The 27,790-nt window shown below is 41.7% G+C and overlaps 1 protein-coding gene across 2 annotated transcripts; it reads right to left on the bottom strand.

The window, feature by feature from the left end:
• Positions 1–148: 148 nt before the first annotated feature.
• LOC121584612 (interleukin-6 receptor subunit beta) lies at positions 149–27,790 on the bottom strand. Of its 2 annotated transcripts, XM_041900599.1 has the most exons (17): positions 27,724–27,790; positions 27,539–27,589; positions 27,250–27,300; positions 14,502–14,603; positions 12,635–12,758; positions 12,259–12,392; positions 10,899–11,032; positions 10,454–10,613; positions 9,832–9,914; positions 5,719–5,935; positions 4,999–5,184; positions 4,782–4,883; positions 4,370–4,513; positions 2,337–2,477; positions 1,961–2,045; positions 895–976; positions 149–737 (listed from the first exon to the last, which is right to left on the bottom strand). In XM_041900599.1, exons 1-17 carry the CDS (start codon positions 27,737–27,739, stop codon positions 366–368), a joined length of 2,184 nt encoding a protein of 727 aa, XP_041756533.1. In that variant the 5' UTR covers positions 27,740–27,790; the 3' UTR covers positions 149–365. The 2 variants fall into 2 exon arrangements, with proteins under 2 accessions (XP_041756533.1, XP_041756534.1); XM_041900600.2 differs by lacking the exon at positions 895–976 and having other exon boundaries at positions 632–737.

Genomic DNA, 27,790 nt, shown 5'->3' with positions numbered 1-27,790 from the left:
ACCCTCCACATCTCTCAAGAGCACTGGGCCAGCCACTCTTAAGTAGCACCTGGGCCAGCACAGGAGAAACACCTTCCCACTTACGAGATGGCAACCAGCCCAGGTGTAACACATACTGACTAATGAGGTGACACCAATCGGTGCGCCCTACGTGCTAACGAGCTATACGTGCTTAAGTCCAACCTCAAAACATAAGTGGAAAAAACAAAGCCTGTAACATTATGAATTACAGTAGCACTTAAAATGGTTTACATGTACAACATTTAAATGGATAATCTAGTCAGGTTTATTGAGAATATTAAAATGGCATTCATTTAAGACAATCCATTGTGAGCCTATTATTGCAGAGAAAAAGTGTTTTCAATTTACTCAACATTGCATTCAAGTGGGGTGTTCTCTAAAAATGCAATTTCCCCAGGAGTATGCCCGTTCCTTATATAGTCAAAATCGCATTGTATTTGGGTGCTTTCTGGAAGTATGCTACCCTGGCCATTTTCTATGTGGGCAACATTTTTAAACATCAGGCAGGAATCCCTGTTATCTCTGTTACTTTTAGGAGTGTTTTCAATGTATTCTGTATTTTGTGGAATAGACACATGTTCTATATTGAGGGTACTGTGAGATGAACCAGGATTAAAAATCCCATCCTCTCTCACAGGTGGCCTTTCTTGCCCCAGCTCAACAAAACCTTTTTCTAAGAACTCCTCCAGCTTCAGTACGTTCTTCACACTGCTTTTCTGTTGGGGGAAATGTACATTATACACAGACTGTGGTCTATGATTTTAAGAAGCTTAACTAATACAACACAACACCCTCTCTTTGTACACAACAATTTCCGACATGTGGTGCGTGTCCCAAATGGGGGATGCAATCGTGCATATCCATGAAAATCACCTCATGGTGGGACTCCAAAAGCCATCGTCCAACAACACTGACCCCAGGGTTAGCAATTGTTGGAAAGAAATATGCTTTGCAGCTGCAAAGAAAATAACACAATAATAATATGCACAATGTGTTTAAACAACATATGCAGTGTGGATTTATAGAATAAAGCCCTTAACCTTCGACATGACACAGTTTTGTCTCATTCTCGTTCCTCATTCCAGGGCATTCTACCGAATTTCTTGTTAATTCATTTCCATTCAATATATCTTTATTGTCCCCCGAAAGGAAATTATTGTGCAGCATAAAAAAGCCAAATACATACGTAAGAAAACATACACAGCAAATACACAGAGACAAGCTCTGGATAAGAGCGTCTGCTAAATGACTAAAATGTCAAATGTAAATGTAAACAAGCGGAAGATAAGATTTTAAAAAACACGAATTAGAGTGCAATTTTTTCTATTGCTCTCGTTGATAGGTGTATAGGCCTTATCTGATTTGCCTTCGGCTCATGTATAATGTATCTGATTGTCCTTCGCGTCATTCGTATACAGATGTTGGATCTTAATTCGATCACACTTTTAGTGCAGAACATTTTCCTGCGCAGCATTAAACGCAGATGAGCTTCATGATTTACATAAATTCACTGAAAACCTTCACTGACACAAGGTTATATTAACAGTACTGCACTTTTCATGTAGCCTACTTTTGTCCAGCTAATAGCCTAACCACTGATCAAGCAACATTATGGACTAAATGTTCAAATCCTGTTGCTGCAGGATTATTTTGTTACTGGTCAAATTAAGATCCTACACCTGTATACACATAGCCCGAAGGACAATCAGATAAGGCCTAATCACATATCATAGAGAGCAAGAGGAAAAGGCAAGCATCAAGACATTTACATTTTAGTCATTTAGCAGACGCTCTTATCCATCCCTGATCATTAATGACAAAGAGCCTTGGCCTTATGTTATGATACTGATGAAGCTAAGTACCCATAAGCAATGAGAAAAGCAAAAACAATGTGATAAGGTTTTAATTATGAAGAAAAATACAAAAATGTATGACTTACACAGTTCTGGATAATATGAAGAAAACTCCAAGGCCAAGGGTAAGCAGGATGATTAGACAGGAGGTGAACATTATTTCATTTTGTTCTGAAAATGGAACAAGTTTCATATACTCAGACGTATGTTTATTTGGTAAATCAAAACCAATGTGGACAAAATAACCTTATATTTAATATTCTACCAACATTATAATGAGGTATGCATTAAAATACACCAATGCACAATCAGCAGCTTTGGACCCAATCAAGCCTGTAGCTAGATAGCATAATTTAGAATTGCCCAATTCTAATGATATTATGCACTACCAGCTTAATACCATAAGGCTACCTGACTAATCATATATGTTCTCAACAATACTGTACTTCAAGAAATACTTACCAAAAATATTTGTTTTAATAGGAATAATTTCTCTTGAAATGTTGTCATTAGAAGTCTCCGCCAGTAAATGAACAGAATAGCCTGTGTTTGCACGGAGTTTGAGGAATGTATGTTGCCATACATCTGGCCAGACAGGGAGAGCTGAGATGGAGAATAGAAGAGCAATTTATCTGTCTGTATATCAATAATAGTTTCAACACTGTGATTGTTTAATCCAGGGACAAAACAATGACTTTATCACATAGGACCAAATCCTAACTTGAGATCAAACATTCATGCAAAATCCGTCATTTATATCAATTCATTATTAATGCAATTTTCGGCCCGGTCTTTAAGGAGTTTTGGACAGAAGAGAAAATAACTGTCACATTGTTATTGAATGCACTACCATGCAAATCATCATCATGCTAGTATTGTAGACCATTCATAAGATTTTATCCATAACTGAAAATGTTCAGGGCCCCCAAGTTTCATGCTTTAATGAAAAAGTAAAAAGAAAAAATTCACAAATCGCCTGGACTAATACAGTGGCTTGCGAAAGTATTCACCCCCCTTGGCATTTTTTCTGTTTTGTTGCCTTACAACCTGGGGGTTTGTATCATTTGATTTACACAACATGCCTACCACTTTGAAGATGCAAAATATGTTTTATTGTGAAACAAACAAGAAATAAGACAAAAAAACTGAAAACTTGAGCGTGCATAACTATTCACCCCCCCAAAGTCAATACTTTGTAGAGCCACCTTTTGCAGAAATTACAGCTGCAAGTCTCTTGGGGTATATCTCTATAGGCTTGGCACATCTAGCCACTGGGATTGTTGCCCATTCTTCAAGGCAAAATTGCTCCAGCTCCTTCAAGTTGGATGGGTTCCGCTGGTGTACAGCAATCTTTAAGTCATACCACAGATTCTCAATTGGATTGAGGTCTGGGCTTTGACTAGGCCATTCCAAGACATTTAAATGTTTCCCCTTAAACCACTCAAGTGTTGCTTTAGCAGTATGCTTAGGGTCATTGTCCTGCTGGACGGTGAACCTCCATCCCAGTCTCAAATCTCTGGAAGACTGAAACAGGTTTCCCTCAAGAATTCCCCTGTATTTAGCACCATCCATCATTCCTTCAATTCTGACCAATTTTAGTCTCATCTGACCAGATTACCTTCTTCCATATGTTGAGTCTCCCACATGCCTTTTAACGAACACCAAACGTGTTTGCTTATTTTTTTCTTGAAGCAATGGCTTTTTTCTGTCCACTCTTCCGTAAAGCCCAGCTCTGTGGAGTGTACGGCTTAAAGTGGTCCTATGGACAGATACTCCAATCTCCGCAGTGGAGCTTTGCAGCTCCTTCAGGGTTATCTTTGGGCTCTTTGTTGCCTCTCTGATTAATGGCCTCCTTGCCTGGTCCGTGGGTTTTGGTGGGCGGCCCTCTCTTGGCAGGTTTGTTGTGGTGCCATATTCTTTCAATTTTTTAAATAATGGATTTAATGGTGCTCCGTGGGATGTTCAAAGTTTCGGATATGTTTTTATAACCCAACTCTGATCTGTACTTCTCCACAACTTTGTCCCTGACCTGTTTGGAGAGCTCCTTGGTCTTCATGGTGCGGCTTGCTTGGTGGTGCCCCTTGCTTAGTGGTGTTGCAGACTCTGGGGCCTTTCAGAACAGGTGTATATATACTGAGATCATGTGACAGATCATGTGACACTTAAATAAAGTCCAACTGTGTGCAATCTAACTAATTATGTGACTTCTGAAGGTAATTGGTTGCACCAGATCTTATTTATGGGCTTCATAGCAAAGGGGGTGAATACATATGCACACACCACTTTTCGGTTATTTATTTTTGAGAATGTTTTGAAACAAGTTATTTTTTTTATTTCACTTCACCAATTTGGACTATTTTGTGTATGTCCATTACATGAAATCCAAATAGAAATCCTTTTAAATTACAAGTTGTAATGCAACAAAATAGGAAAAACGGCAAGGTGGATGAATACTTTTGCAAGGCACTGTATGTAAACAGAGGAAATGCTCTTACATTCGACCTGTATCTCCCCCAGGCGCAGTATCACTCTGTATCTGAGAACCTTGGTGTGAAGCTCTTTCCTCTGCCACTCCCACTGTACAGTCACTGTGTTTTTAGTCACATCCACAACGTGCATTCCGATAGCACCTAAAAGCGCTGAAGCAACATAGCATAGGAGGCTCGTGAGGGGAGAACGGCTCATAATAACGGCTGGAAAGGAGTGAATGGAATGGGATCAAACACCTGGAAACCATGTGTTTGATACTGTTCCATTCATTCCGTTCCAACCATTACTATGAGGCCGTCCTCCCCAATAAAGGTGCCACCAGCCGCCTGTGCAACATATTCTAGGAATAGTAGGAACCCCATTTCACATAAACAAAAAGGGAATAAATGTTACGACTTTACCATTAGCCCTACTTACTTCCGTACTCTAGGTTGGCAAAGATTGACTTGGGTGGCCCACACAGTTGATTAGATATGGGGTAAACATTGATTCTGTATGTTGTCCCAGGCTGAAGATGGTCTGAAACAGAGGTGCATGCATTTGCACAGTCAATGTGTCTTATTACGATCTAACTGTGATACATGTGGTGTCAATGCTTTGTCTACTTCATCACAATGCATGCCCATGCATTTACCTTTCAAGACTGTTGATCTGGTGGAGCCATTTACTCGTTTCCAGTGACTGGATGTGGGATGTGCAGCATCAGTGGCCCACTCATGGGCAACCTCACTAACTGGCAGGGATATGTGTCCCACATCCCATTGAAGCACCAGCCTATCATCTTCAGAATTCACCCAAAGTCTTCTCACTGAGGATACAGCTAACACAAACATCCACTGTTTAAATATGTTAATTGACCTAATATCTGACCAATTACACCAGGTGAAAAGCTTTGCCCCTTCAGGGGGCAAATACCTATGTTGAATGTCTAACTAAACGGTTTTGATTTCTGAATGAATAGCTCAAGGGCAATCTAGAAAAATACATATAATAACATCACTGGTAAAAATGTTGACGTAAAGGCTGGAGACAGAGGGCTTATGCATCTGACATTTCTCACTTCCCTCTCAGGCCTCTACAGAAATGGGTGATATTGACACATAAAGGATATTGCACAATCTTGTCAAGGGTGGAGGAGTCTAATCAACCAGATGGTTGTCAAGATTAGAGACTTCTTCTCTCCTTCATTTTCTCAGAAGTACATACCATTACCAAGCATTTAGCCTCTTGTGACATGCGGTTATTCGAGTTGCACTGAGATTTGGTTCTGGGTGTTGAGATTATCACCCACTGAAATGAAAGTCAAACCCCTCTGTAGTCACTATCTATTCATGAAAACAGACATTTAACTCACTCTGATGAAGACTCGGGTCAATCTTTAGATGAGAGTAAGGAGATCCACCAGCACTATTGTACGCCATAACTGTGACCTCCAACTCTTCCTCGGACACCACAAGGACCACCTTCAGATCTGTGGTGTTAGTGGTCACACTCAGAGAGGGGTGCTTTGTTTGTGTGTAGCTCACTTGGTACCCAAGAATACGTCCGTGAGCATCATGAACATCAAGGGCCTGAAATACAAAACCAAATTGAATTTTAAAAGTCAAATGGCCTATTTAGATATAAGAATATATCTATTGATTGGACAATGTATGCATCTTGAGTGAAATACTATCATAAAAAATACATATACATGCACTACCGGTCAAAATAAAATAAAAGAACACCTACTCATTGAAGGGTTTTGTTTATTTTTACTATTTTCTACATTGTAGAATAATAGTGAAGACATCAAAACTATGAAATAACACATATGGAATCATGTAGTAACCAAAAAAGTGTTAAACAAATCAAAATATGTTTTAGATTTTAGATTCTTCAAAGTAGCCACCCTTTGCCTTGATGACAGCTTTGCACACTCTTGGCATTCTCTCAACCAGCTTCATGAGGAATGCTTTTCCAACAGTCTTGAAGGAGGTCCCACATATGCTGAGCACTTGTTGGCTGCTTTTCTTTCATTCTGCAGTCCAACTCATTCCAAACCATCTCAATTTGGTTGAGGTCAGGGGATTGTGGAGGCCAGGTCATCTGATGCAGCATTCCATCACTCTCCTTCTTGGTAAAATAACCCTTATACAGCCTGGAGGTGTGTTGGGTCATTGTCCTGTTGAAAAACAAATGATAGTCCCACTAAGCCCAAACCAGATGGGATGGCGTATCGCTGCAGAATGCTGTGGTAGCCATGCTGGTTAAGTGTGCCTTGAATTCTAAATAAATCACAGACAGTGTCACCAGCAAAGCACCCCCACACCATAACACCTCCTCCTCCATGCTTTACGGTGAGAAATCCACATGCGGAGATCATCCGTTCACCCACACCGCGTCTCACAAAGACACAGCGGTTGGAACCAAAAATCTCCAATTTGGACTCCAAAACAAAGTACACATTTTCACGGTCTAATGTCCATTGCTCATGTTTCTTGGCCCAAGCAAGTCTCTTCTTCTTGTTGGTGTCCTTTAGTAGTGGTTTCTTTGCAGCAATTTGACCATGAAGGCCTGATTCACACAGTCTCCTCTGAACAGTTGATGTTGAGATGTGTCTGTTACTTGAACTCTGTGAAGTATTTATTTGGGCTGCAATTTCTGAGGCTGGTAACACTAATGAACTTATCCTCTGCAGCAGAGGTAACTCTGGGTCTTCTATTCCTGTGGCGGTCCTCATGAGAGCCAGTTTCATCATAGCAATTTATGTTTTTTGCGACTGCACTTGAAGAAATGTTCAAAGTTCTTGAAATGTTCCGTATTGACTCACCTTCATGTCTCAAAGTAATGATGGACTGTCGTTTCTCTTTACTTATTTGAGCTGTTCTTGCCATAATATGGACTTGGTCTTTTACCAAATAGGGCTATCTTCTGTATACCACCCCTACCTTGTCACAACACAACTGATTGGCTCAAACGCATTAAGAAGGAAAGAAATTCCACAAATTAACTTTTAAGAAGGCACACCTGTTAATTGAAATGCATTCCAGGTGACTACCTCATGAAGCTGGTTGAGAGAATGCCAAGAGTATGCAAAGCTGTTGTAACAATGACGCTGTGAGTGGAGAAGCAGGTGCAGGTGAAACATTTAATAAAAACAACAAACATGAAACAAGACAGCGTAACAGTGGTGATATAGCATGAACACAGGAACAATACCGACTGAGGAATGAACGTAAGGGAGGGACTGAAAAAGGGGAGGTAATGAGGAAGTCCAGGTGTGAATCATAATGATCTGCAGGTGCGCGTAATGATGGATGCCAGGTGTATTCCGGCGACATCGCACGCCGGAGGGGAAGAGTAGGAGTAGACGTGACAGCTGTCATCAATGCAAAAGGTGTCTATTTGAAGAATCTAAAATTTGTTTAACACTTTTTTGGTTACTACATGATTCCATACAGTGAGGGAAAAAATTATTTGATCCCCTGCTGATTTTGTACGTTTGCACACAGACAAAGAAATGATCAGTCTATAATTTTAATGGTAGGTTTATTTGAACAGTGAGAGACAGAATGACAACAAAAAAATCCAGAAAAATGCATGTCAAAAATGTTATACATTTATTTGCATTTTAATGAGGGAAATAAGTATTTGACCCCCTCTCAATTAGAAAGATTTCTGGCTCCCAGGTGTCTTTTATACAGGTAACGAGCTGAGATTAGGAGAACACTCTTAAAGGGAGTGCTCCTAATCTCAGCTTGTTACCTGTATAAAAGACACCTGTCCACAGAAGCAATCAATCAATCAATCAATCAGATTCCAAACTCTCCACCATGGCGAAGACCAAAGAGCTCTCCAAGGATGTCAGGGACAAGATTGTAGACCTACACAAGGCTGGAATGGGCTACAAGACCATCACCAAGCAGCTTGGTGAGAAGGTGACAACAGTTGGTGCGATTATTCGCAAATGGAAGAAACACAAAAGTACTGTCAATCTCCCTCGGCCTGGGGCTCCATGCAAGATCTCCCCTCGTGGAGTTGCAATGATCATGAGAACTGTGAGGAATCAGCCCAGAACTACATGGGAGGATCTTGTCAATGATCTCAAGGCAGCTGGGACCATAGTCACCAAGAAAACAATTGGTAACACACTACGCCATGAAGGACTGAAATCCTGCAGCGCCCGCAAGGTCCCCCTGCTCAAGAAAGCACATATACAGGGCCGTCTGAAGTTTGCCAATGAACATCTGAATGATTCAGAGAAGAACTGGGTGAAAGTGTTGTGGTCAGATGAGACCAAAATTGAGCTCTTTGGCATCAACTCAACTCGCCGTGTTTGGAGGAGGAGGAATACTGCCTATGACCCCAAGAACACCATCCCCACCGTCAAACATGGAGGTGGAAACATTATGCTTTGGGGGTGTTTTTCTGCTAATGCGACAGGACAACTTCACCTCATCAAAGGGACGATGGACAGGGACATGTACTGTCAAATCTTGGGTGAGAACCTCCTTCCCTCAGCCAGGGCATTGAAAATGGGCCGTGGATGGGTATTGCAGCATGACAATGACCCAAAACACACGGCCAAGGCAACAAAGGAGTGGCTCAAGAAGAAGCACATTAAGGTCCTGGAGTGGCCTAGCCAGTCTCCAGACCTTAATCCCATAGAAAATCTGTGGAGGGTGCTGAAGGTTCGAGTTGTCAAACGTCAGCCTCGAAACCTTAATGACTTGGAGAAGATCTGCAAAGAGGAGTGGAACAAAATCCCTCCTGAGATGTGTGCAAACCTGGTGGCCAACTACAAGAAACGTCTGACCTCTGTGATTGCCAACAAGGGTTTTGCCACCAAGTACTAAGTAATGTTTTGCAGAGGGGTTAAATACTTATTTCCCTCATTAAAATGCAAATCAATTTATAACATTTTTGACATGCGTTTTTCTGGATTTTTTTGTTGTTATTCTGTCTCTCACTGTTCAAATAAACCTACCATTAAAATTATAGACTGATCATGTCTTTGTCAGTGGGCAAACGTACAAAATCAGCAGGGGATCAAATACTTTTTTCCCTCACTGTATGTGTTATTTCATAATTTTGATGTCTTCACTATTATTCTTCAATGTAGAAAATAGTAATAAATAAAGAAAAACCCTTGAATGAGTAGTTGTTCTAAAACTTTTGACCGGTAGTGTAAATAAATATAAACCTTAACACAGCAAAAATAGTTTTTGCTCATCATTATCAAGGGTGTCAATAATTTCGGACCCCACTGTCAGCATCATGATCTGATCTGAGGCCTTATCTGATTGGCCTTTCGGTCATGTATGTACACATGACCGAAGGGCCAATCAGATAAGGCCTCAGATCAGATCATGATGCTGACTTTTTGCACCACTGTGCAGACCTTTATCAAATCTTGAGTATAGATTTAGACAGCAAGATAAAAGTTGAGGATGAGCCCAAGAACAATGTTTTAAACACAAATGACCTTCCACATAAGCATAAGGTGATGAGGTCCTTGCTTGTTCACCGTCTCCATATGATAACAGATATCTGGCGATCTAGAGGGTGCTGTGAAAACACAAAAATAAGCCCTAGCATGATGTGGCAGTATCAGGAGCCCTCCTGCACACAATATCTTAGTCTGGCATCCATATGTTGTTTTCAATTATAAACTGGGTGGTTCGAGCCCTGAATGCTGATTGGCTGACAGCTGTGGTATATCAGACTGTATACCATGGGTATGACAAACAATTTATTTTTCCTGCTCTAATTATGTTGGTAATCAGTTTATAATAGCAATAAGGAACCTCGGGGGTTGTGGTATATGGCCAATATTCCACAGCTAAGGGCTGTATCCAGGCAGTCTGTGTTGCGTCGTGCGTAAGAACAGCCCTTAGCCGTGGTATATTAGTCATATACATCACCCCCTCGGGCCTCATTGCTTAAATGTAGCTTTGTCACACACCACTGAACTAACATTACTTGCTGATTTCATAAAGTCTAATTCCTACCCTGGAGCTATCCAGGGTTATTGACAGTCTCAGTAAGGTTTCCAAATGTTGAAGCATGTGTAAGGCATGACTTGGATTTATCATTAACTGTATTACCACTCTCCAGTGTTGTCCCAGTTGTCTCCATGCTCCAGTCACTCCAGTGACCGTATGACAAAATGCAGGAAACGGCTATGATGTAGCTGCTGAACGGCTTGAGGCCTTCAATTGTGTAGACTGTTTTATCAGGGTATTCCACAGGAACATAGGCTGGGATCTGGTATGAGAGATGGCAGTACATCACTGTGTCTCCGTCCCAAATGGCACCTTATTCCGTACATTGTGCACTGTTTTTGAAAAGAGCCCTATGGGCCCTGGTCAAAAGAAGTGCACCATATAGGGAATATGGTGCTATTTTGGACGTAGTCTGGGTTCAGTCTTTAACTACCCAAATAAATGTAACGTTGGATTAAAATATACATCATATAACAGCATGTGCACTGTCAGAGACTTGAAGATTTCTGGATAGTGAGGTGAGAGCAGAAGAGAATGAAGTCAATACCTGAGTCCATTTGTCAGCGGTGGCCATTCGGTAACGGACCCGACATCTAGTGTGCCACTTGCTGATCCCCCATGTCACCTCCAGTGAGTTGTCAGAGCCATTGACTGATGTGATGGTAGGACAAGGTGCCTTTACTGTTCCATTTAGCAAAAAGAAAATGAAGTGAAACGACAAATTCTCATCCCCTCTTACTGTCCCCACATTCCTCACAGTCATAGTAAAGAACAGAAAAAACATCACCTCACAGCACAATGCGGACTGTGAGGACACACACACACACACACACACACACACACACACACACACACACACACACACACACACACACACACACACACACACACACACAAAGCCTGTGTGACTGATGACTCAACATTATATACGGCAGCTACCACAGCAAGTGAAATCACTGCTACACTTAACAAAGAGCTGCAGTTAGTTTTAGAATGTGTGTAAAGTAATAAGCTAGTCCTAAATATATATATTTTTAAACTACAGGCCTTAGTTTTATCATACCTGGAAGTGCTGCAAAGAAAGACATAGGCAAATTAAAGTTGGCCCAGAACAGAGCAGAACGGCTGGCCCTTAAATGTTAACGGAGGGCTAATATCAAGAACATGCATGCCAATCTCTCCTGGCTCAAAGTAGATTGACTGCATCACTACTTGTCTTTGTGAGAGGTACTGACATGTTGAAAGCACCGAACTGTCTGTTCAAACAGCTAACACATAGCTCAGACACCCATACTGTACATACCCCACAAGACATGCCACTAGGGGTCTCTTTACAGTCCCCAAGTCCAGAACAGATCTGAGAAAGCCATGACTACATGGAACTCTTCCATATCAAGTAACTCAAACGAGCATTAAAATCAGATAAAAAAAAACAGATAAAACAACACCTCAAGGCACAATGCGGACTGTGAGGAGACACACACACAAACACACACACACACACACACACACACACACACACACACACACACACAAACATTGGAATGTTGTGGTATTCTGGATTTTATATTGTACATTTGTAATATTATAGCAGTAATGTAATGTATGATGTATTGTTTAATTTATGATTAAGGCTGTTGTTGTATTTTGTTGTGATGTAACTGTTTTAACCCTGCCTGGACCCCAGGAAGAGTAATGGGGATCCTAATAAATACACAAACATGTTTTATAAATTCCATAAATGTATAAATAAATTATAAATACATTTATAAATTCAAGATTCAACAAGACGTCTGTTCATAATTGAAATAAACAACACATGAAACAGTGTCCCTCATCTCATCTCATATTATGTGCTACAAGTAAGATGTACTGGCATTCTAAATGAGCAATTAAAGGGTTATTACTTGCTTCAAGTACCACCACTTCGTAGGGCTCTGACCACGACTCCATTCCGTTCATGTTGTTCTTCATTTTTAAAGTTACATTCATTCGTCCACTAAAGTTGAAGATTCCCGTACAAGAATAAATAGGAGTGGTCCTGAAATTAATATTCATAATAAATGAGACAATTTTAGATGTCAATGCTGTCATGGTAAGCATTATTCTTGATATATAGTATTTTGTCCTGCGGAAAGGGAGCCCAGGTGATGGAGCAATTCAACATAGGTGCAAAGTCAGTTGATATGACCTTGATTAGCCTTGATCAAATAATTGACGTCACAATAAAGTATAAAGGTGTAATATTTGGTGCAATATTTAAGATGACTGAAATGTACTTACTGACTGAAAATGAGAGAGTACATGCTTTCTGCATTGATGTTATATTCCTGACTCCAAAGGCATTGAGGGTACGGAGACAGAGAGTAGTCAGTGAGTAGAAAAAAGCATGATATGTTCACCCTTTCTGAAAATGGAGGCAAATGGGGAAATGAAAAGGCAGTGGATTACTATAATTATTTGAAATCAAGTCACACACATAAAATAAATGCATAAAACACATGATAGAGGAAACCAGAGCCATGAGAGAATAGATTGCTATAAGTAGATACAGTGCCTTCGGAAAGTATTCAGACCCCTTGACATTTTCCACATTTTGTTAGGTTACAGCCTTATTCCAACATTAATTAAATAGTTTTTTTCCTCATCAATCTACACACAATACCCCATAATGACAAAGTAAAAACAGGTTTTTAGAAATGATTGCTCAGTACTTTGTTGAAGCACCTTTGGCAGCAATTAGAGCCTAGAGTATTCTTGGGTATGATGCTACAAGCTTGGCACACCGATATTTGGGTTTCTCCCATTTTTCTCTGTAGATCCTCTCAAGTTCTGTCAGGTTGGATGGGGATTGTTGCTGCGCAGCTATTTTCAGGTCTCTCCAGAGATGTTAGATCGGGTTCAAGTCCCGAAGCAACTTCTGCGTTGTCTTGACTGTGTGCTTAGGGTGGTTGTCCTGTTGGAAGGTGGCCCTTCGCCCCAGTCTGAGGTCCTGAGCGCTCTGGAGCAGGTTTTCATCAAGGATCTCTCTGTACTTTGCTCCGTTCATCTTTTCCTCGATCCTGACTAGTCTCCCAGTCCCTGCCGCTGAAAACATCCCCACAGCATGATGCTGCCACCACCATGCTTCACCGTAGGGATGGTGCCAGGTTTCCTCTAGACGTGACACTTGGCATTCAGGCCAAAGAGTTCAATCTTGATTTCATCAGACCAGAGAATCTTGTTTCTCATGGTCTGAGATTCTTTAGGTGCATTTTGGAAAACTCCAAGCAGGCTGTCATGTGCCTTTTACTGAGGAGTGGCTTCCGTCTGGCCACTCTACCATAAAGGCCTGATTGGTGGAGTGCTGCAGAGATGGTTGTCCTTCTGGATAGTTCTCCCATCTCTACAGAGGAACTCTAGAGCTCTGTCAGAGTGACCATCGGGTTCTTGGTCACCTCCTTGACCAAAGCCCTTCTCCCCCGATTGCTCAGTTTGGCTGGGTGGCCAGCTCTAGGAAGAGTCTTGGTGGTTCCAAACTTCTTCCATTTAAGAATGATTGAGGCCACTGTGTACTTGGGGACCTTCAATACTGCAGAAATTTGTTGGTACCCTTCCCCAGATCTGTGCCTCGACACAATCCTGTCTCGGAGCTCTACGGACAATTCCTTCGACCTCATGGCTTGGTTTTTGCTCTGACATTTACTGTCAACTGTGGGACCTTATATAGACAGGTGCCTTTCCAAATCATGTCCAATTAATAGAATTTACCACAGGTGGACTCCAATCAAGTTGTAGAAACATCTCAAGGATGATCAATGGAAACAGGATGCACCTGAGATCAATTTTTTCGAGTCTCATAGAAAAGGGTCTGAATACTTATGTAAATAAGAACCTGTTTTCGCTTTGTCATTATGGGGTATTGTGAGTAGATTGCTGAGGAAATATTTTTATTTAATGCATTTTAGAATAAGGCTGTCACGTAACAAAATGTGGACAAAGTTAAGGGGTCTGAATACTTTCCAAAGGCACTGTACATTACTTTTAGTCTCAGCAAATGTACTCTCTCTCAAAGTAGTAGTAACAGTACTAATAAAAGTACTAGTGCTAGTGAAAGTAATAGTAAAAACAATCTGATATCATGAAGGAGGTTAAAGAGTCAACTTCCTACCATGTGACACAGGAGATTTGGGGACACAGTCGCTGTAGTCAGTGACACACACGCGGTTATCATTGTCACATAGCTTCAGATCTTTCCCCTTCACTGTAAACTCTGGACATAGAAGTGGAACATAAACATTTTAATCTAGGATGTCCCACTGGGCACAGACATCAGTTTAACGTCTATTTTGGATTTACATTTGGTTGAGTTGTCAACTAGTGTGAATTCAACGTATAATCAACAAAAATGTCACCATGCCATTGGATTTAGGTTAAAAGTTGGGTGAAATAAATATGAAATTCCCTTATGTTGATGACTTTTTGCAATCCAATCAGTTTTCCATGTTGATTCAACGTCATCACATTGATTGTTTTTGTTGAAATGACGTGGAAACAACATTGATTCAACCAGTCTTTACCCAGTGGGGCATCATATATGGGACCCTATTTCGTACATAGTATACTACTTTAGACCAAGCTATATGGGCCCTAGTCAAAAGTAGTTTTTTATTTTTATTTTATTTCACCTTTATTTAACCAGGTAAGCCAGTTGAGAACAAGTTCTCATTTACAACTGCGACCTGGCCAAGATAAAGCAAAGCAGTGCGATAAATGGTCCAGGTTACAAAGTGGCTCAGTGACTCGTGTTTGCATTTCAATGTGAAAAAAACAGTTTGCATGTTCTTCACAAAGGGGGCAACAGATGCTACTGAGCCAGAAGTCTATGTGTCAGGGGAGAAGCTCCAGGGGGTATCTGATTTTAAGTACCTTGGCATCATACTTGATTCCAACCTCTCTTTTAAAAAGCATGTGAAAAAGGTAATTCAAATAACCAAATTCAACCTAGCTAATTTCCGATTTATACGAAATTGTTTGACTACAGAGGTAGCAAAACTGTACTTCAAATCTATGATACTCCCCCACTTAACATACTGCTTGACTAGTTGGGCCCAAGCTTGCTGTACAACAGTAAGACCTATTCAGTCTGTCTACAAACAGGCTCTCAAAGTGCTTGATAGGAAGCCCAATAGCCATCATCACTGTCACATCCTTAGAAAGCATGAGCTCCTGAGTTGGGAAAATCTTGTGCAATATACCGATGCATGTCTTGTATTCAAGATCCTAAATGGCTCCCCCTCCACTCAGTATTTTTGTTAAACAGAAAACCCAAACATATGGCAGCAGATCCACAAGGTCTGCCATGAGAGGTGACTGTGTAGTTCCCCTAAGGAAAAGCACCTTTAGTAAATCCGCTTTTTCTGTGAGAGCTTCCCATGTCTGGAATACACTGCCATCAGACACACATAACTGCATCACATATCACACTTTCACAAAATGCTTGAAGACATGGCTAAAGGTCAATCAGATTTGTGAACATGGTCCCTAGCTGTGTGTTGCCGCTTTCCATGTCTGTTGTCTGTAACTTGTGAGGTGTGGAAACACTTTGTTGCTTTTATGAATTTTGTCTTGCTGCTTTTTGTTCTATGTTGCTCGGTCTGTATGCTACGTCTTGTTTGTCCTATGTTGCTATGTCTGTATGCTATGCCTTGTTCTATGTTGTTATTGTCTATATTGTAATTGTTTTTAATAACCTGCCCAGGGACTGCGGTTGAAAATTAGCCGGCTGGCTAAAACCGGCACTTTTACTGAAACGTTGATTAATGTGCACTGTCCCTGTAAAAATAAACTTAAACTCAAACTCAAACTCAAAAACAACAACACAGAGTTACATATGGGGTAAAACAAAACATAAAGTCAAAAAATACAACAGAAAATATATATACAGTGTGTGCAAATGTAGCAAGTTATGGAGGTAAGGCAATAAATAGGCTATAGTGCAAAATAATTACAATTAGTATTAACACTGGAATGATAGATGTGCAAGAGATTATGTGCAAATAGAGATACTGGGGTGCAAATGAGCAAAATAAATAACAATATAGGGCTGAGGTAGTTGGGTGGGCTAATTTCAGATGGGTTGTGTACAGGTGCAGTGATCGGTAAGGTGCTCTGACAACTGATGCTTAAAGTTAGTGAAGGAGATAAGAGTCTCCAGCTTCAGAGATTTTTGCAATTCGTTCCAGTCATTGGCAGCAGAGAACTGGAAGGAATGGCGGCCAAAGGAGGTGTTGGCTTTGGGGATGACCAGTGAGATATACCTGCTGGAGCGCATACTACGGGTGGGTGTTGCTATGGTGACCAATGAGCTAAGATAAGGCGGGGATTTGCCTAGCAGTGATTTATAGATGGCCTGGAGCCAGTGGGTTTGACGACGAACATGTAATGAGGACCAGCCAACAAGAGCGTACAGGTCACAGTGGTGGGTAGTGTATGGGGCTTTGGAGACAAAACGGATGGCACTGTGATAGACTACATCAAATTTGCTGAGTAGAGTGTTGGAGGCTATTTTGTAAATGACATCGCCGAAGTCAAGGATCGGTAGGATAGTCAGTTTTACGAGGGCATGTTTGGCAGCATGAATGACGGAGGCTTTGTTGCGAAATAGGAAGCCGATTCTGGATTTAACTTTGGATTGGAGATTCTTAATGTGAGTCTGGAAGGAGAGTTTACAGTCTAACCAGACAACTAGGTATTTGTAGTTGTCCACATACTCTAGGTCAGACCCGTCGAGAGTAGTGATTCTAGTCGGGTGGGCAGGTGCCAGCAGCGTTACGACGCCGAACTGCAGTCAGGTCAAGACCCTGATGAGGACGACGAGCACGCAGATGAGCTTTCCTGAGATGGTTTCTGACAGTTTGTGCAGAAATTCTTCGGTTGTGCAAACCCACAGTTTCATCAGCTGTCCAGGTGGCTGGTCTCAGATGATCCCACAGGTGTAGATGCCAGATGTGAACGTCCTGGACTGGTGTGGTTGCACGTGGTCTGCGGTTGTGAGGCCGGTTGGACGTATTGCCAAATTCTCTAAAATGACTTTGGAGGCCGCTTATGGCAAAGAAATTAACCTTAAATTCTCTGGCAACAGCTCTGGTGGACATTCCTGCAGTCAGCATGCCAATTGTACGCTCCCTCAAAACTTGAGACATCTGTGGCATTGTGTTCGGTGAAAAAACTGCACATTTTAGAGTGGCCTTTTATTGTCCCCATGTTTTAAGACAACTACCATGATTCCTGTTCCCAAGAACTCTAAGGCTTCATGCCACAATGACTACTGCCCTGTAGCACTCACATCTGTAATCATGAAGTGCTTTGAAAGGCTGGTTAAGGCACACATGAACTCCATCATCCCAAACACCCTAGACCCACTCCAATGTTCATACCGCCCCAACGGATCAATAGTCGACGCAATCTCATTGACTACAGCTCAGCATTCAACACCATTGTCCCCTCCAAGCTCATCACCAGGCTTAGGACCCTGGGACTGAACACCTCCCTCTGCAACTGGATCCTGGACTTCCTGACGGGCCGAGCCCAGGTAGTGAGGGTAGGCAACATCACCTCCGCCACGCTGACCCTCAACACGGGGACCCCACAGAGGTGTGTGCTTACTCCCCTCCTGTACTCCCTGTTCACCCAAGACTGCGTGGCCACGCATGACTCCAACACCATCATCAAGTTTGCTAACGACACGACGGTGGTAGGCCTGATCAACAGCAATGATGAGACCTGGCAGTGTGGTGCTGGGACAACAACCTCTCCCTCAATGTCAATAAGACCAAGAAGCTGATCGTGGACTACAGGAAACAGGGGGGCGAGCATGCCCCCATCCACATCGACGGGCTGCAGTGGAGCGGGTCGAGAGCTTAAAGTTCCTCTGGGTCCAAATCACTAAGGACTTAAAACGATCCACACACACGCTCACAGTCGTAAAGAAGGCGCGACAGTGCATCTTCCCCTTCAGGAGGTTGAAAAAGTTTGGCATGGGCCCTCAAATCCTTAAAAGGTTCTACAACTGCACTGCTTGGTATGGCAACAGCACTGCCCTCGATGGCATGGCGCTACAGAGGGTGGTGCGGACAGCCCAGTACATCATTGGGACCAAGCTCCCTGCCATCCAGGACCTCTATATCAGACGGTGTGAAAGGAAGGCCCAGAACATCGATAAAGACTCCAGCCACCCAAGCCATATACTGTTTTCTCTGCTTCCACAGGGCAAGCAGTACCGGTGCATCAAGTCTGACACCAACAGGCTCCTGAACCATTTCTATCCCAAGCCATAAAACTAATAAATAGCTAACAAAATGGCTACATAGACTGAGTTGACCCTTGTACAGTATACATTTTTTATTTTTGCACTGTCTCTGTTCACACTCACAGGACTCTACACACTAACTGACACTCCAACACACACACATAACATGCACATACATTTATACGGACTCTACACACAACCACACTCACATACGATCTTCATTTACGCTGCTTCTCCTCTGTTTATCATACATCCTGATGCCTAGTCCTGATGCTTACTCCTATACATACTGTATCTACCTCTAGCACTCCAGTATCCCTGCACATTATAAACATGGTATTGGAACTGACCCTGTATATATCTTGTTACTTTCTCCTGTTCTGTTATTTCTTGTTTTTATTTCTCCTGTTTTTTTCTACCTTATATTTTTTGTACTACATTGACATTGATTACTGCATTGCTGGATTTAGCGCTTGCAAGAAATGCTTTTCACTACACTTTTGCATGTGACATTAAAACTTGAAACTTGAGAAGCTTGACATCATGTGCCTAACTGAAACCTGAAAGCCTGGAGTCTTACTCAGCCCTAAATGAGACCTGCACACCTAGTTACAGGTACACTACATGCCCAAAAGTATGTGGACACCCCTTCAAATTAGTATTTCGGCCACACACGTTGCTGACAGGTGTATATAATAATAATATGCCATTTAGCAGACGCTTTTATCCAAAGCGACTTACATTCATACGTGCATACATTTTTTGGTGTATGGGTGGTCCCGGGGATCAAACCCACTACCTTGGCATTACAAGCGGCGTGCTCTACCAGCTGAGCTACAGAGGACCACGTATAAAATCGAGCACACAGCCATGCAATCTCCATAGACAAACATTGACAGTAGAATGGCCCATACTGAAGAGCTCAGTGACTTTAAATGTGGCACCGTCATAGGATGCCACCTTTCCAACAAGTCAGTTTGTAAAATGTCTGCCCTGCTAGAGCTGCCCCGGTCAACTGTAAGTGCTGTTATTGTGAAGTGGAAATGTAAAGTTTGGTGGAAGAGGAATAATGGTCTAGGACTGTTTTTCATGGTTCGGGCTAGGCCCCTTAGTTCCAGTGAAGGGAAATCTTAACGTTACAGCATACAATTACATTCTAGATGATTCTGTGCTTCCAACTTTGTGGCAACAGTTTGAGGAAGGCCCTTTCCTGTTTCATCATGACAATGCCCCCATGCACAAAGTGAGGTACAGTTGAAGTCGGAAGTTTACATACACCTTAGCCAAATACATTTAAACTCAGTTTTTCACAATTCCTGACATTTAATCCTAGTAACAAGTCCCTGTCTTAGGTCAGTTAGGATCACCACTTTATTTTAAGAATGTGAAATGTCAGAATAATAGTAGAGAGAATTATTTATTTAAGCTTTTATTTATTTCATCACATTCCCAGTGGGTCAGAAGTTTACATACACTCAATTAGTATTTGGTAGCATTGCCTTTAAATTGTTTAACTTGGGTCAAACGTTTCTTGTAGCCTTCCACAAGCTTCCCACAATAAGTTGGGTGAATTTTGTCCCATTCCTCCTGACAGAGCTGGTGCAACTGAGTCAGGTTTGTAGGCCTCCTTGCTCGCAAACGCTTTTTCAGTTCTGCCCACAAATCTTCTATAGGATTGAGGTCAGGGCTTTGTGATGGCCACTCCAATACCTTGACTTTGTTGTCCTTAAGCCATTTTGCCACAACTTTGGAAGTATGCTTGGGGTCATTGTCCATTTGGAAGACCCATTTGCGACCAAGCTTTAACTTCCTGACTGATGTCTTGAGATGTTGCTTCAATATATCCACATAATTTTCCTTCCTCATGATGCCATCTATTTTGTGAAGTGCACCAGTCCCTCCTGCAGCAAAGCACCCCAACAGCATGATGCTGCAACCCCTGTGCTTCACGGTTGGGATGGTGTTCTTCGGCTTGCAAGTCACCCCCTTTTTTCTCCAAACATAACGATGGTCATTATGGCCAAACAGTTATATTTTTGTTTCATCAGACCAGAGGACATTTCTCCAAAAAGTACGATCTTTGTCCCCATGTGCAGTTGCAAACCATAGTCTGGCTTTTTTATGGTGGTTTTGGAGCAGTGGCTTCTTCCTTGCTGAGCGGCCTTTCAGGATATGTCGATATAGGACTCATTTTACTGTGGATATAGATACCTTTGTACTTGTTTCCTCCAGCATCTTCACAGGGTCCTTTGCTGTTGTTCTGGGATTGATTTGCACTATTCACACCACAGTACGTTAATCTCTAGGAGACAGAACGCGTCTCCTTCCTGAGCGGTATGACGGCTGCGTGGTCCCATGGTGTTTATGCTTGCGTACTATTGTTTGTACAGATGATCGTGGTACCTTCAGGCATTTGGAAATTGCTCCCAAGGATGAACCAGACTTTTTTTTTTTCTGAGGTCTTGGCTGATTTCTTTTGATTTTCCCATGATGTCAAGCAAAGAGGCACTGAGTTTGAAGGTAGGCCTTGAAATACATCCACAGGTACACCTCCAATTGACTCAAATGATGTCAATTAGCCTATCAGAAGCTTCTAAAGCCATGACATCATTTTCTGGAATTTTCCAAGCTGTATAAAGGCACCGTGAACTTAGTGTATAACTTAGTGTATGTAAACTTCTGACCCACTGGAATTGTGATACAGTGAATTATAAGTGAAATAATTTGTCTGTAAACAATTGTTGGAAAAATGCACAAAGTAGATGTCCTAACCGACTTGCCAAAACTATAGTTTGTTAACAAGACATTTGTGGAATGGTTGAAAAACGAGTTTTAATGACTCCAACCTAAGTGTATGTAAACTTCCGACTTCATCTGTACATACAGAAATGGTTTGTCGAGATTGGAGTGGAAGAACTTGACTGGCGTGAACTCAACCCCATCAAACATCTTTGGGATGAATTGGAACGCCGACTGCGAGCCAGACCTAATCGACCAACATTAGTGCCCGACCTCACTAATGCTCTTGTGGCTGAATGGAAGCAATTCCCCGCAGCAATGTTCCAACATTTAGTGGAAAGCCTTCCCAGAAGAGTAGAGGCTGTTATAGCAGCAAAGGGGGGGACCAACTCCATATTAATGCCCATGATTTTGTTCGACAAGCAGGTGTCCACATACTTTGGAGTTGCAGCACTGGCCACGGCGGTGGCTTAGCCATCATACACCAAGCTGAACTGAAACTGTCCCCTCTGCCCCTGCCTGAACTGTGCTCTTTTGAATGTTTCGCCATAAAATCTAAACCCCCCTACTCCATGACTGTGCTTCTACTTTATCTGCCTCCTAAGACTAACCCATCCTATAACCCTGAATTCTTTGATTCTTTGACCCAAGATCACATTACTCTGTTTCATCTGCTTTGCTTGGTTGCCATAGCGCTGTAAGGCAGCCTAAACAGAGAGCTCTATTTTAGATGTTTTTGTTTGTTTTTTAAATCAGCTTTTTTGTTTTTGATAAGTCATTGAGTCGTTGATTGGATATATCTGGTTGTTTTTACCCAAGGAGTTGCATGACTGATGGCAGATTGGCTTGTCTGGTTTGGCTAGCTAGCTATCTAGCTGGCTGGCTAAAGTTTGCATTTAAGAGATGCATCTCAGCACTGGCTTCTTGATCAATGAGACCTGACTCCATTATGAAAATGGCTCTTACTGAGGATGACTACTGCTCTAGACTGATGTGTGGTGGGCTTTTTTGCACTATAGCAGCAGCAGAGGCATCACCCAAGTGGGTGCTACACGTTAGTTGTGGAGGAGTATGAAGTCTAGGCTACAGAGCGACTGAGCTGAGGACGACATCAGGGCCAGCAAGCCAACCCCATCACCTGGCATCACAGGCTACAGAGAGGCTGAGGATAACATCAGAGCTGGCAAGCCAACTGCATCACCATCATTTGGCATCGCCTGTCATCCCCATCATCATACCATTATGTAACTAGTTTAGGAGCCTGAGATGGCTGATCTACTGAGGGAGTCATACCCTATGGCTGTGACAATGTCGTACTTTGTTTTGTTATGTGTTATATGTATTATCCAAGTATGCCTAGTAGGCTAGGTCAACTGTGTAGCCTAGGCCTACTATGTTGTTTGTTAACATTTATTTAGGAGTACCACAATGGAAATACGTTTTAAAACGTTTTTTGTGTCATCCTCTATGATTTTAAATGCATTATCCACATGTGTGATTGTATTGTGTTTTACATTGTCAAATAAATCTATCTATCTATCCACCTCAACCAACATTGTGGTTCTAGGAGATTTCAATGTCCACATTGACTCTCCCTCATGTCACTCTGCTGCGGAGTTTCTGAGTTTGATTGACTGTCTTGACCTGAAGCAACTTGTTGATGCCCCCATGCACACCCATAGGCACATACTTGACCTGGTCATCACTGACTCCACCCCAGTCTATGACCTCGGTGTGTCTGACCACAAGGTTGTTGCACTGGACTTGATATTCCCTCCCCCTCTAACCAAGTCCAAGCATCGCATGTGTTTCCGCAACTGGAAAAACATTGGCCACGCTGTCAGAAAATATGGATGCTTGGACTTCAGTGGATGAACCTGTGGAGTTTTACAACCAATGCCTGAGCAGTGTGCTTGACCTCCATGCCCCCATAAAAACACAGGATGTCACATTCGCTCGCTCAGCTCCCTGCTTTACTCTAGAACTGAGAAACATGAAATCCACTGGACGCATACTGGAGCGTCGTCTTAGAAACTCGGGCCTCACCGTCCACAAACTGGTCTTTCAAGAGCACCAAAGGGCCTATTCCAAGGCCCTGAAAGAGGTACGGTCGACGTTCTATTCCAACCTCCTCAATACAAATCTTGGAAACACAAAGCACCTGTTTTCCACCATAAAGAATATTTTGAAACCCCAGTCCCAGATCGAGACAACGGAAGAGCAGTGTAACAGCTTCTTTGACTTTTTTAAAAACAAAGGTCAGCAACATCAGATCTCTTCTCCAGCTCTATTACTCTGTCTCCTCCCGCCCTCAACGCCACCTCAGCCTCTCTCCTGCTTCCTTGAAGTCACCCAGGGAGGTATTGAGAAAACTCTCTCCATAATGAAAACCTCCTCCTGTACGTTGGATCCTATTTCAACAGCCCTGCTCAAATCGTGCACCCTGCACTCAGCCCTCTGATAACCCACCAATCTGGCATTGACCTGCCTGCATTTAAGACCACTGTCATCAGCCCCCTTTCTGAAGAAGCCCATCCTTTTTCTATTTCACTTTTATTTTATGAACTTTGAGATTATTCTTTCAAATGAAAGGTATTTACAAATGTAATACATTATTTTATTATTATTTACTCAAGAACAACTAAAGATGCACTAATAGCCTACCTGATTGCCTCAGATGATTTTTACTGCAAGGAAGTTCAATGAAAATATACAATGGAAAATAGACGTATGCAGGTAACATAGGACTGCAATACACAGAACAGGGCCCGGTTGCCCGGTTTATCGTTAGAACCTTCGTAGGAGCATCGTTAAATCTCTGAGCTGTTTCCCAAAACCATCGTTATTAGCGTTGAACTTGAAAACGCTCGTAATCTAACGCCTGCTTCAGACCACTCGTAGAACAGCTAACTGCATCGTTAATGCTTTTTTTGCCCTCCCGCATCACTTTGTAAATAGAAGATCTCCGCGAAACATAGAATCACATGGTTTATCCATATCTCTGTGACCACTGAGAACAAAGTTCACTACAAATACAAAGTTGCTAATGTCTTTGCAACTGATACAAACAAGAGACATAAAAAAAAGATGCTTCAAATGAAAACCGAGATGAAAGCATTAAAATATAAAACAGTAGGCTATAGGCCTATTTCAATTATATTGAAATACAGTACCAGTCAAAAGTTTGGGCACACCTACTCATTCAATGGTTTTTCTTTATTTTTACTATTTTCTACATTGTAGAATAATAATGAAGACATCAAAACTATGAAATAACACATATGGAATCATGTAGTAACCAAAAAAGTGTTAAATAAATCAAAATATATTTTATATTTGAGATTCTTCAAAGTAGCCACCCTTTGCCTTGATGACAGCTTTGCACAATCTTGGCATTCTCTCAACCAGCTTCCCCTGGAATGCTTTTCCAACAGTCTTGAAGGAGTTCCCACATATGCTGAACACTTGTTGACTGCTTTTCCTTCACACTGCGGTCCAACACATCCCAAACCATCTCAATTGTGTTGAAGTCGGGTGATTGTGGAGGCCAGGTCATCTGATGCAGCACTCCATCACTCTCCTTCTTGGTCAAATAGCCCTTACACAGCCTGGAGGTGTGTTGGGTCATTGTCCTGTGAAAAACAAATGATAGTCCCACTAACCGCAAACCAGATGGGATGGCGTATCGCTGCAGAATGCTGTGGTAGCCATGATGGTTAAGTGTGCCTTGAATTCTAAATAAATCACAGACAGTGTCACCAGCAAAGCACCCCCACACCATCACACCACCTCCTCCATGCTTCACGGTGGGAACCACACATGCGGAGATCATCCGTTCACCTACTCTGCGTCTCACAAAGACACAGCGGTTGGAACCAAAAATCTGAAATTTGGACTCCAAACCAAAGGACAGATTTCCACCGGTCTAATGTCCATTGCTTGTGTTTCTTAGCCCAAGCAAGTCTCTTCTTCTTATTGGTGTCCTTTAGTAGTGGTTTCTTTGCAGCAATTCGACCATGAAGGCCTGATTCACGCAGTCTCCTCTGAACAGTTGATGTTGAGATGTGTCTGTTACTTGAACTCTGTGAAGCATTTATTTGGGCTGCAATTTCTGAGGCTGGTAACTCGAATGAACTTATCCTCTGCAGCAGAGGTAACTCTGGGTCTTCCTTTCCTGTGGCGGTCCTCATGAGAGCCAGTTTCATCATAGCGCTTGATGGTTTTTGCGACTGCACCTGAAGAAACTTTCAAAGTTCTTGACATTTTCCAGATTGACTGACCTTCATGTCTTAAAGTAATGATGGACTGTCGTTTATTTGAGCTGTTCTTGCCATAATATGGACTTGGTCTTTTACCAAATAGGGCTATCTTCTGTATACCCCCCCCTACCTTGTCACAACACAACTGATTGGCTCAAACGCATTAAGAAGGAAAGCAATTCCACAAATTAACTTTTAACAAGGCACACCTGTTAATTGAAATGCATCCCAGGTGACTACCTCATGAAGCTGGTTGAGAGAATACCAAGAGTGTGCAAAGCTGTCATCAAGGCAAAGGGTAGCTACTTTGAAGAATCTCAAATATAAAATATATTTTGATTTGTTTAACACTTTTTTGGTTACTACATGATTCCATGTGTTATTTCATAGTTTTGATGTATTTACTATTATTCTGCAATGTAGAAAATAGTAAAAAAGAATGAGTAGGTGTGTCCAAACTTTTGACTGGTACTGTACATTTAATGTTGAATTGAGTTCTATTTTGTAATTTGTGTCAAAATATAAACGCAACATGCAACAATTTCAAAGATTTTACTGAGTTACAGTTCATATAAGGAAATCAGTTAATTGAAATAAATGCATTAGGCCCTAATCTATGCATTTCACATGACTGGGCAGGGGTGCAGCCATGGGTGGGCCTGGGAGGGCATAGGCCCACCCACTTGGCAGCCAAGCCCACCCACTGGGGAGCCAGGCACAGCCAATCAGAATGAATTATTTTTTTCCCCACAAAAGGGCTTTATTAAAGACAGAAATACCACTCTACACCCCCCTTACCAACTACCTCATCCCTATATTGTTATTTATTTTGCTCATTTGTACCCCAGTATCTCTATTTGCACATCATCTCTTGCACATCTATCATTCCAGTGTTAATACTAATTGTAATTATTTTGCACTATAGCCTATTTATTGCCTTACCTCCATAACTTTCTACATTTGCACACACTGTATATATATTTATTTCTGTTGTATTTTTGACTTTGTTTTGTTTTACCCCATATGTAACTCTGTGTTGTTGTTTTTATCGCACTGCTTTGCTTTATCTTGGCCAGGTCGCAGTTGTAAATGAGAACTTGTTCTCAACTGGCTTACCTGGTTAAATAAAGGTGAAATAAAATAAAAATTAATTTTTGTGCCTATGGTACATTTCTGGGATTTTTTATTTCAACTCATGGAACATGGGACCAACACTTTACATGTTGCATTTATATGCAATGTGCCAAATCAGTGATTTAATGCATTTTTATTGGGTAAGCATTAGAAGAAGCCGCCTCAATATTTGCAACCGTAGGCGGTAATATCTCTTTAGGAGCTGATCTGTCGTCAGTATCATGAAATAATTATAATGTTAAAGTGAGATTTGAATGGATAAAGCTGATCCGACAGCAGCGCTCACTTTCTTTCGATCCTATCAGTATCAACACATGCTCTAACGATGCACTTAGCAACCGTTCTCTCTGCATGGTGTTTTGGGAAACGCATGTTACATCTTCGGCTGTTGTATGAAAAGCCTACATTCCATCGCTATCGGGAAACCGGACCCAGAGCAGTAAATATTTAGAACGCAGTATTTGAAAAGTATTTACCATGAAGTTGGTGCCTCTCAGAATGTTCTTCCGTATGACAAGACATCATAACTGCAATTTAAGTAGTTCAGTAAAATAAATGCTATATTAAATGCAAATGGATATGAGGCTTATTAGTATCCTTACTTTAGAGAAAAAAACTCTTTCCAACACCTAACACCATCTGTCAGGCTTAAATGCAATGCACAACATTACTCAGCATTATGATTACAGCTTCCAGATAAAACATCTACTGTAACAAGTAGCCTACTGTAACATGAAGGAAAGATAACGGTGTAAATGCACTTACCATGGGAAAGGGTTAGGCAAGTAACTATCCAGGAACGGTTCACCCTGTACACTGTAAATGCAAAAAACATGCAAATAATTTCAAAAGTCATGTTCTACATTCATGGGGCAATTCAAAGTTGCAAACGTGCAAGCATCAACTCCTTTTACTCACTTTCAGTAGAAAAACTATACTTAGTGACTTACATAATAAAAAGTCCATTCTGAGCAATATTTTGTGACAACATTTAGCCAGTGAAGTACAAAGGTGGTA

This window comes from Coregonus clupeaformis, unplaced genomic scaffold (assembly GCF_020615455.1).
Source record: "Coregonus clupeaformis isolate EN_2021a unplaced genomic scaffold, ASM2061545v1 scaf0098, whole genome shotgun sequence".
Lineage (NCBI taxonomy): Eukaryota > Metazoa > Chordata > Actinopteri > Salmoniformes > Salmonidae > Coregonus > Coregonus clupeaformis.
The sequence above is the reverse complement of the archived record's forward strand: the minus strand, read 5'-3'. Positions and strand labels throughout refer to the sequence as shown.